This window comes from Colias philodice, chromosome 14 (assembly GCF_061535455.1).
Source record: "Colias philodice isolate Cphi_HAF_F1 chromosome 14, ilColPhil1 Martin Lab GWU primary, whole genome shotgun sequence".
Taxonomy (NCBI): Eukaryota; Metazoa; Arthropoda; class Insecta; order Lepidoptera; family Pieridae; genus Colias; species Colias philodice.
The window spans coordinates 2,366,539-2,378,676 of record NC_143099.1 but is presented as its reverse complement, the minus strand read 5'-3'; the positions used below and the strand labels follow the sequence as shown (position 1 = coordinate 2,378,676).

Sequence of the window (12,138 nt, the reverse complement as noted above, 5' to 3'; positions counted from 1 at the left end):
ATGAAATTTTCTGTACATATCGGGTAAGTCTGAGAATCGGCCAACATCTATTTTTCATATGTACCACGGACGAAGCCGGGGCGGACCGCTAGTAAATAAATAATAAATAAGATTTATTATACAGCCACGATACTACCATTCGCAAATTTACATAAAAAGGATTTCCGAAAAAGTTCAAGTATCTAACCAAACAAATTACCACGCATATCTGTCCTAACTAAACAAATCAGCACCTACATGTCTATTTCTATAAAATACTGTTTATATTATACCGTAATATATAACTAAAGTCGAGTAGTATGAAAGGTTCTGATCCCTTCTCATTTTTTATGCGAATTGTTTTGTATGTGTTCCTTACTTTCGTTCTGAAATATGGTTACTATTTGAAAAGGATTTCATTCCTGAAAATTAATTAGGGTTGTAAAATTATCGTTTTTTTCTGATAGTTTATCTAACTATTTTTAGGTATACTTTGGCTTTTAATCCTTTTAAACTCAGGGTTTATAAAATATTTTTTTACCGATTTTAAAGAAACATTTGTCAAAAATAGCTTCTTAATTCTTGAGCTAAATATTACATTTTTAATTAGTTCTTTGCCTTGATTATCCCGGATGAACGCTTATAAATAAATGAATACTTAATATGCGACATTATATTGAAAATAACTCGTCTCTATGATAGAGAAAGAGAGCTTTAAATTTAAATTTAAAATAAAAGCTTTGTAATGCCTTGCACGTGCATCATTTCCATTTTGTATTCTATACTTTTTTTGATTGACGTAATTTTTGTATGAAATCCTTGCATGACGTTTGCCATTTGGTTGCAGTTGGCATAAATGTGTAGAATCGTACACAAACGTGCCTATTGGATATTATAAATCATGTTAGTTTATTATAGAGTATATTACACGAATAAACAGGTAATATTTCGCATCAAATTCAATATTACGTAGCATGAACGTAGCAAAGCATCGCAGAGACCATTGATGTTTGAAAGGTAACTTCTGTTAGTTAAATTCACAGTTATATTATTCTCGACTTCCATCCCAGGTAACGTATAAAGTAATATTATGGAGGTAATATCACTGAAATAATAAGACACTTTGTTAATGAAAACTTGTTGCGTCATTAAAAACGTTCATTATTAAGATTTCTCAGTAACATGTAAAATTGATGTATGTATATAATGTACGACATTATACACTTGCTGAAAGTTTAATATTACTAAAACGTGAAATTGAAAGCGATGAGTACGCACTTACATCACACTTTCAGATAAAATAATGAAAGGTAGCGAGTAATATAACTGTTCCTTTCCAGCACGGTAGTTAGCAAAATTTATATTATAAAGCAAATAGCTGGTTCTTGCCAAGAACGCTCCTAATTTGTGGAATTGGCTGAACTGACAGTTGCTATCTAGGATAAGAGGTTAATTGTGTTAAGCCTTGAATAACCCGGGGCATAACGGGCTAAACGATCTTCGGCCATCGATGTTCGGCGTATTTTAAGTGAAGTGATTAAATCGTACGGTTATGTGAGAAACTGTGTGATGAAATATAAGCGCGCCGTGTGTTACATAATTGATACTCTGCAGTGTACAATGTGGGGAATAACTAGTTCACTTTCATGGCTCATTTCGTTCGTTAGCGTTTGACGTGTCTACGAGTATTGTTATTTGTTATATCGAGTGAATAAATTTTTACGATTGTGATTTTAACTACTAGCATTTTTAATTTAAATATATTAAACAAGATGTTACTATTTACTTGCGACTCGGTAAATAACATTTTTCACGTTTCAATTTACTGTACTTGTACTGTACTTTAGTAAATAGCACTAGTACCAATATGTATTAAGATTTATATGTAATACAAACGATAAGTATATTATACTTCCATTTAGTTGCATTGTAACAATACATAATATCGATGTTGATATTGAAAATGTTCCTGCAAAATCAATGATGTCAAGTGTCAACACATTGTTTATTTAACACACACACCATGATTTTACTATTTCATTCGCATACGTCAGAATAATTATTCTTAATGAAGGTGTAAAATTATGAACTTAATATTAATTAATTGAATGTATTAAATAACAAATTTTCTGATAAAAACAGTGTTGAAGCAAACACTTATATCATACAGTCAGACCTAGTCAGACTTAATATAACAGAACTTATTTTGGGAATGAAATAAAGTTATTTTTACGAATGTCCTACAAAGTACGTCATAAACAACTTTCGCTATTTGCCAAACAAATATACACAAAAAGTTTTCTAACACGCACAGTTAAATAACATATTTCTTACAAGACATATTCGATTCCATCAAGATATTGCATTGTCGTTTCCTTTCAATATTCTATATGAATAGTTAACGCTAAGAAAATTATATCCTCAAGGTTCAATATAAGAACTTGGGTTGCCGGAGGCAGCTTAATATTAAATGTGAGATGAGACCTTATATAAATATAACAACAGAACTGTCGCAACAAAACCTTACAACGCTATATAAAACTTATGGCGAGGATAAAAGGGCTATATTCCTGTGCACCTATATTATTTATTAATATTTTTTCCGCATCTCCATTATATGAAGGATGTGTATAGCGAGACGCTTAATAGAATAAAAGCTACTAAATGAACTTTGAATTAGCCGTACGTGAATGTCTTTGAGGCGAGATAGCGGAAAAAATTGTGATAAGTAAGTAAGATTAGTTTCTACTTCTCTTAGCTTGTACATTTTCGTTAGAGAAAATATCTGCTACATTTGTAGCGGCGCAAATCTTATTATTTTCATTACCGACAGGGCCATTAAGATTGTGCTTTATATTCGCTCTCTATCAAAAGAAAATAAAATTGCAATACCAATATTTTATATGCAATAGATTATGCTATCACAATTTTTTTACAATTATATAAAATAAATAAACATATAATAATATAGAGTGAAATAACCAGTGTGTGATATAAATATTTCTGTTTCAGACTAAAACACTAGACTTAGCGCTGGTGTCAATTTATCGGGGCGGAATGGAGTTGGCGTCAGTCAGCCAATATTTTGGGTCCCCGTATAACACGACGGATAGGTAAGTACCACTACATAAACTAAATATAAATCTACGCAACATTTTACAGATAATACGTTTTAGATAGGTAAATAGTCATATAAAACTTATAGAATTTTCTGAATGTTTCTATCATTAAGAGTACTTAAGTGAATATTTTTACAAGATTTCTACCGATAAATTAGTATTTCTCGCAATATCTCGCCAATCTACCTATAAGGGAACCACATTTGAGCAAATAAATATATTTTTATTTATTTATTTACACTAGGAAACGCACCTAGCTACTAAAACAAGAGCGCAATATCCATCAAACAAAATGTAATAAAAAGTTCAGTGTCAAACCACAAACGTAAAGTGTTCTTCACATGTTCTTCATATAACAGAGAATAAAAACTAAAACATTACATAGAAAACTTGGCTATCGCTTACCAACAAAACGCTTACAAGAGGTAATAGCCACCTCAGAAGTTTTCAAAGTGAAGTTTGAGAGTAGTGTTAGGATCGCACGAACTTTGTTGCGTAGGTATAAGTGATGTGTGGAAGCGTTTTAAATTATGTGTTTAATTTTAAGTAATTAGTTTAAAAAAAACGCCTTAATTTTCGTACCAAATAGTGCAATACCTATAGCCACAAGTCAATAACTGCGTTAAAAACAACCGACTTCAAACTTGCACTTGCAACATTTACAAATACAGACAAAAATGCTCATAAAATAAAAACTACTGGGCCTATCCGAATAAAATTTTTATGGGACCAATTCGACACCATCCCGCATCGAACAAAAAAAGAATCACGTAAATCGGTTCAGAAACCACGGAGTAATCGGTGTACATACATAAAAAAAAAAAAAAAACATACCGGCCGAATTGATAACCTCCTCCTTTTTTTTGAAGTCGGTTAAAAATATGGCAATAACTAATCGAAAAACACTTAAATGTGGATATACTATTTAATAGGAACTGTCTGTATGATAAAGTAAAAAAATCCACACACATAGACACATTATAATACATCTAATGAAATCCAAAGAATTCCGCCAAAGGGAACTCCACGTCCACACAATCCCATTCTACCCCAAGTAAAGGTTAACGGCATAAGCTTAACAAGATTCACACTCCCGTGACATTCCTAACAATTTAACTGATTAATTAACACGCGCAGACTGGGAACATCGCATGTATTATATAACTCGATTTCTTACTATGACATACACTACAACTGTACTGACATACTACGACTCTTTATAGCGATATTGTTTTATCATTTAAGTGTTTTTCTTTTAAATTATCTTCTATGGAATAATGATAACAAATAACATCTTTATACTATGCTAATGCCATAATATAGTGACATAAACACACGCAAGCTGTTATCTATAATTATTAATAGTTCATGAATATGTCATGTTTATTAATAATTAGCGGTCCGCCCCGGCTTCGCCCGTGGTACATATTTCGTAATAAAAGGTAACCTATGTTCTTTCTCAGGGTCTAAAGATTATCTGTGCCAAATTTCATCAAAATCGGTCCAGTAGTTTATGCGTGAAAATCATACATACATACATACAAACCTTTCCTCTTTATAATGTTAAGTATAGATTTAAGTTTATGTTTTTAAACAAATTGTTTCTTTAACTTATACCATCCACCATAACAAATGTTATTTTGAGTGGATGCTCCGTTTTAAGAAATGAAAACTAAAGGATGTTCTTGGAATAAAGGCTTGATACTCTAAACTGAAAGAATAGTAAAGAGAAGTATAACGATGCTACGTGGCTGCTCTTATCTTAAACAAATTTATATAAAGGATAGAGTTCTATATACAATACACAAAAAAAATTGAACGTATATTGTCTGTGTTTTTTCGTATTGTGTCCTTGTTTTAGCTCAAATAAATTATTTTCATTCATTCATTCATTCATTCATAAAATAAGTAAATATACTCTTAAAATATTACGCGATGTTTCACAGAGTTAGTAAGATAGGTATAATTTCATTCGAACCTCAAACAGAATTTTAAAAGAAAATCGTTTAAAACCACCTTATTCTCTTTGTTACACTTTGACATTTTCAATACTTTTCTTTACATAAAAACCACTTTAACCTAAAAACTCCCGTTGATTGTTTAATGGCAAAGTTCCCTGAAATTTACCCAAAGTAAATTATAGATTTTTTCTACCTCCCGAAGAGTATCAGCGATTCGAACACAGTGTTGCCATTAGCGGTTCCCAACTTCCACACCTATAACTTAGGTATCGTACTTCGCTAAGAGCGAGTTAAAGATTAGTATGGAACTCAATTAAACCAACAAAGTTCGCGGGCTCGCGATCCGTGTAATTAAATTTCTGCTACCTAAGTGCTGCGTGATACGAATCGCAATGGGTACCACGGTAAACAGATACGAACAGTAGGGTTACTCCCTACAAAACGTTCGAAACGGTTTACTCCCACAGACATAAACCTCGTCGAGATTTCTAAGTTCTAAGTTTAAGTTTATTGTATAACCAAGACCCAAGTACAAGTATATCGGACGATGATGATTCGCAATTACATGAAACCAAAGAGTAAAAAAAAATAGACTCTTATTAACAATGAGAATTACCATTCACACCGGTGCATGCGTCCATCCTTATATCATACTTCTAAGTGGATGCCTAATTAAGAGTCAATTCGAACGATTTGTAGCGAGTTTCGCTACTGTTAATATCTGTTTACTATGTAGGTACTCAGATATCTCCAAATATATATTCGTCTTGAACTTTTTGGTTCGCTTGAATAAGTTCTAATGCGTACAAGCCATTGTAAAAGTTGTATTGCTGTTGGTGTTATTGCTTTTATGCGCTCGCTACGGACTCGTACAAGATAAAATAAAAGTTTATGCTAGTAACAGAATTCTATCTTATCAACGTAGAGTGGAGACCAAACAGTACTTGTGGAATGCCGTTTCTCGTATCTACGAAGCGAAGAATATTGATAAAGGGAATTTATTTAAAAATAGTAAATGCACTCATTTTTGGGAGACTGAAATGGATGCGCAACTAAAATGGATGAATGAATAGAAATATTAAAATTATTAATTAATTTTCAATATTTTGTTAAGTGTCTCTACAAAATTAAAGTCAATAAAACTTTTGTTTTTCCTCTTGGTTGAATTGTGGTTGAAGTCATGTCTATTAGGTTTATTTTATCACGTAGGTAAATAATAAAATATAAACACTAATATCCCAGAATTCTCATTGCTTTCAATCTTTTCGCATGTAAATGCAAAGACACAAAAAGCAGGAGCTAAGCTTTGACTTATGTCAGATACAACGTGCCTTGCGTGTAATCTCTCAAATGAAGTCCCGTATTCACTCGTGAAAATAGCACACAAACATTCGTACATCTTAGTATATCTTTGTTTGCTACTACTTGTGTAGAAATGACATTATTTTTGCTAAAATTTTACAACGAAAAGTTTGCTGAAAGTATAGTAAGTGGTCATAGGCTTGCTATAATGGTTTAAAAAATGATTATTGAAAACAAATGAGCATAAGTTGAAGTTGTATGAGTATAATTATGAAGGTTTTTTATATCATTTTAGTTGTTACTAAAACTGTTTCAGTTTAAACGCTTTTATTTCTATTCGTATTTCTTTCAAAAGAATGTTCTAGAACTTACGACGGCGTAACTTCATTTCAACTTCATTTTACTTTTAAATGAATATTATTTCGATAATATATTGTACGCATGTTTTATAGCTTCATCAGTGTAGATATATAGTAAGGATACCTACCTATTTCAGTCGATTATATTCTGATTATTATCATGAAATAACAAATATTCATTGTACTAAATGCAAATAATCCAAATAAATAATGCATAAAAGACTTAGAAGGTAATTTATATTTACTATCTTACCATTTCTACTTTACATTCAACAAATTGTGTTAATTATTCTATAATTGCGCAATGAAAAATGATCACGAATACTCTCGCGTTATTTCTGTAGCGAGGTAATTTCAGTATAGACATAAGTTATAACTTTAACTTGAGTGTTTGAGTAATGCATTAGCAATGATACCGTATAACTTGATGTTGTCGGAAAGTTATGAGTTATATTACTGTTTAAATCCAATTACTGTACCCAATTTATGGTTTAATATTTCGTTTTATTTATTAATCTATATCTCAAGTATATACTTGAGATATAGATACATATATGTATCATAATATCAGCATTATGCGTACTTGCATAATTTGTAGTGTGTAGCTAGTATCCACAAAATAAGCAAATGTTAGAACAAGCTATATTGTGTAGGTAATTTAATTAATAAATCATCTCACTTCGACTACCCACCTACCTCTTAAACCTCTATTTATATTCAGCACGAATTTAATTTAATATTAGTTCTAAGAAACCTAGATTGAATTATTTCTACGCAGATTATTTGATTAAGGGATAAATATTAAAGTCTGGATTTCGCGAATTAAAATGTCAACAGACTATGTAAATTGTGTGTCATTTGTTTGACCTGCTAGCAAACCTAGAAAACTGGGTTAGGGAATCGATTGTGGCAAAGAAAGAAAAAGGTTCCCTCACCGTTGGCGGTTTAATTCCCGCCTCGAAGGTAATCCTTTAAGATGAAACTTTGTAAAATAACTTTTCTATGAAACTAGCTAGAACCACGAAATCGTGTTGAATAAAAAACGACTCTACATTTTTTAATGCGTCATTATTCTACCTTATTCGATGTCTAATAACTTTTATATTTGTGTAGTTTTCTTATTGAAAGTTTACTTTATTTCCATACAAAATAAAATTTGTCCCGGTGTAACATGCTTTTTTTAATATTTATTTACATCACGTTATTTTATAGTGAAATTTGTTTTTAAGTTTACTCTCTAAATTGTATGTTTATATATGTCAACTTTTTTCGGAAATAAAGGCTTTATTATTATACATCACGTTGCTGCGTTACTTGTTTAGAGTGAACCATCTATTCTATTTAAGATATTTAAAAAAATTATGGAATTATTTTTTACTTGATTAATAATAATATACTAAGGGCCGGGCTAAAACTTATCCGTCCAATAAAGTATTACACGTTAATATTAAAATGTCACGTAAACTGTCAAATACGGACAATTAGAATACGTTTTTAAAATAGTAGTTTTATACATTATTCGACGAATAAGTTTTATCCAAGCATTGAAAAATCGGCCCTTGTCATTTATCATAACACCTTCTTTATCTATCTCTTGGTTTAATAGAGATAGTTTTAAATTTGAATAGAGTGTTCTACAAACCTACTGAAGCAGTTTTGTAACAAAGGACAATCGAAATAAAATCTAAAAGTTTGAATATTCATCACTCGATCACGGTCGGCGAGATAGATTGCATTAGTTTGGTACTTAAATAAACTTTTTTGAAATCCATTAAACTCATAAATATGGAAGAGCTCTGAAATCTAGAGCACATTTTTAAAATTACAATCGAGTGTGAAATTACATAGCTTTATTTATTTCACCTGGGACCGGTGTAATTGCTCGCTCGAATAGTTCGGCTCACTTCAAATAGCAAAGTTTTAATAGATATTCCGCTTTTACGTACACAGCTATAGAATAGAATGAGGCAAGATTTATACCATTAAACTGCTTCAATATGTATAGTGTATACTCTAGATTCTATCAAAGTTTAGAGTTTATTGGGTAAATTACTTGATTGATAGTTCATCGGATACATAATATTTTGTTTGTTGTTATACCTACTTTTAAATATAACCACTATTTATATTTTATTTCCTATAGAGTATTGGTTTGAAGATTTTAATTATTTCTTTACAAGAGCCTATTATCCTATTATTCATTAAATTGGACACATTTTAGTTTTGTGTGATTGTTTATTTTACTAGCTGCTTCGCGTGGTTTCACCCCCGTGGCCCCACTCCTGTTGGTCGTAGGGTGATGATATATAGTCTATAACCATCCTCCATAAATGGGCTATCTCACACCGAAAGAATTTTTCAAATCGGACCAGTAGTTCCCGAGATCAGCGCGTTCAAACAAACTCTTCAGCTCTGTAATATTAGTATAGATTACTCACAACAAAAAAGCGCGTTTACTTTACAAATTGATAATCTTGTATTATTATTTTAATCTAACTTTATATTAATCAGCTGTAATAACATATCGATTTCCACAATTTACTATCAAGCAGCACTCAAATCCCACATTCCTTACAGACAGGTGAACCTCAAGATCAGCTCACAACTGCTGACCTGCTTCAACTGGAGCATGTCACCACAAAGTGAAATGGTGGTCTTCGCGCGGGTCAGTGAACCCGCTGTGGATCTGGAGACCACGCCACCTGATGGTCCGTGGTTAGAGGCTACCTCGGCAGCTGTGCCGTGGAGCTTGGGTGTAGATATAGGCATTTGGAATGCTGTAGGTAAGTTATTGTATAGTTTGAAGTTTTAGTTCGTCTGTAGAAGCAATTGTGCTGATGTTGATATCGTAAGGTGAATAGATATTGTTTCGTAGTTGTATTTGTCGTGACATCCATTTAAGTAGCATAATATCTATTTATTTATAATTCGTTGATATTTGGTACATAATATTATGTAAATTTTGATATGCATTGAGCAAATTAATTATTATTTATGGCTTATTCCTCTGTTATAAAATGCCACAAATTATTGTGTAATCATCTATTATAATTTAGAAAGTAAACAAGGAATATCATGTAAAAATTAATTAACAAAATAATAGAAGCATAGACTGTACATAACGCTGCTTTTCCAGTTTCTATAGTGACAATGGGTAATTGGGTACAGGATTAACGTATTTAGAGAAATCTATTTGAAAACATAAAAATAAACGATTTTAAAAAGTTAAGGAAAGTTGCACTACTACGAAATTATGGCCACGTCCAAAGTGATTATAAGAGTACAAACTTATCTAACACAGATTGAGAATACATAATGTAAAACAGCTCAAAACGTCAAAGCCACATCACGACCACGAACTCGAAATAACTTTTAAACTCCTGCTTCCAAAACTTAATCCTGAATCGCAACTAAGATGAATCTCATAAGAATGCGGCTTCCAACTTTATAACTGATATTTATATTTGCCTTTAAATAACTTTAGCAACCACAGGGGAATGTCGATGTAATACTGCGAAATTAACTAAATTCAGTTCGTTAGTAAAATAAAAATAAAAAAATAAAAATTTATTTTCAAGAAACAGGTACAGCATTATGTTCAGACCCTGACCTTCGAACTAGTGGTAAACTGTGTTTCGAAGGCCAGTTTCTTCCCAGTCTTTATATCTATATTATATTTATATGTTTCTGCAAACTCACAGTTTTATGTTTATACAGTAAAAATAGATAAAAGGAGAAAAAAAAATATAACTATATCTATACAAAAAAAAAAAGGAAAAACTGAAGTTAATATTTCAATTTTAAGAAGTCATTCCCATTATAAATATTGTGTGCACGTATCTGTTCGCATATAATAAATATATATATATAGTGTGTGTGTGTGTGTGTGTGTGTGTGTGTGTGTGTGTGTTTGCATGTGTGTATGTGTTTGTGTGTGTGCATGTGTGTGTTTGTGTAGAGCATGTGAGTAAGTTAGTACGTATGACATGTGGGTGGGTGGTTGAATACGTCCTAGTGATTTACTATCATTAATTTTTCTGTTTCTTCGTAATCCATATCTTTTAGCCAATCTTTCACAACTCGTTTAATTTTATTATGATTTAAAACCCTAACGTTGTATTTACTATTTAACAAATTATACAATTTTGTTGCTAAGAATTCATATTGATGTTGAGCGAATTTGGATGAGGTTGAGGGGATAGGTAGCCGATTAAGTCTTTTTACCTCTGTATTAGAAAGATCTATCATGCGATGTTTTCTGCGGATGCACTGGTAAATATAAGATTTTCGAACACTAAGAACATTTGATTTGTTGTATATATCAGTTGTAGGATGTTTATAATTAAGGTAGAACATAACCTTAAGAACAGCCCTTTGCGCCCTTTCTACAGGCAGCATTAGAGTTTTGCAGGCTCCTCCCCAGACAGATATACAATAAGTTAGTATACAGTGGCAAAGAGCATTGTATACCTGGATGAGCAGAGTAGTGTTGGCAATAGACCGAAGATTTTTGAACACGAATATAAGTCTTCTGATTCTTTTTACTGTGCTATTTATATGTTGTTCCCATCTTAATTTGTCATCCATTATTACACCTAGATATCTTGTTTCGTAGGTTCTTTTAATTTCTTCACATGTGCAAATAGTATTCTGAGGAGTTGATGTTAATGTCCTATTGCAGGGGAATGAATGTAGAGTAATTTTGTATTGATTACCAGGCATGGAAGAAATTCTTTTACCAAAACAGATGTAGTTAGTTTTTTCAACATTTATTGACAACAGGCTATCTTCTAACCAAGCAGTGATTTTGCACATCTCTTTTTCAGTTATCAATTTCAAATCACTCCACGATTTGGCGTGGAAGATAACTACTGTATCATCAGCATACATGATTGTGTTTGCAGAATGTAAAGGGAGACTACATAACTCGTTTATGTACGCTAAAAACAACGTAGGTCCCAGTGTGCTCCCCTGTGGAACACCGTATGTGCAAGCTGCATTGCTGCTCGTTAAATTATCAAGGCGCACCACTTGCTCTCTATTAGTCAGATAGTCTTGCAGCCAGTCGATAGCTAGTGATTGATTGTATATAAATATAGAAGAAACAATTATGTATCGAGATTCTCTAATTTAAGCATATTTATAAACAGAATGTTCGGAAAAAGGTCTTGTTTTTGAGCTTACTTTAGTAAAAATTTAAAAAAAAATCTTTCAGTCAAAGTATATGTCAGGTATAGGTATCATAGGTAATGGTTTTATCATGTATCTGTTTTTTTATCTAATTTCATTGCATTATTATCACGTTATTTTCACTACGATCTCAGCGAAGCTTATTTGATTTAAACTTCATCGTTATAAATCGTCTCAGTTCATTTAGCATTCAAACGAAATTGAAACTATAAATAGCGTTATATCCTC

The 12,138-nt window shown here is 31.8% G+C and overlaps 1 protein-coding gene across 1 annotated transcript in view; it reads left to right on the top strand.

Annotated features, from left to right (window-relative positions):
- Positions 1-12,138, top strand: part of LOC149482679 (uncharacterized) — a 38,956-nt gene that overhangs the window by 16,395 nt on the left and 10,423 nt on the right. Inside the window, exons 3-4 of the mRNA XM_089703346.1 lie at positions 2,992-3,092; positions 9,298-9,503. Of these exons, the coding sequence (XP_089559472.1) occupies positions 2,992-3,092; positions 9,298-9,503 (307 nt within the window). The remainder of the gene's footprint in view (positions 1-2,991; positions 3,093-9,297; positions 9,504-12,138) is intronic.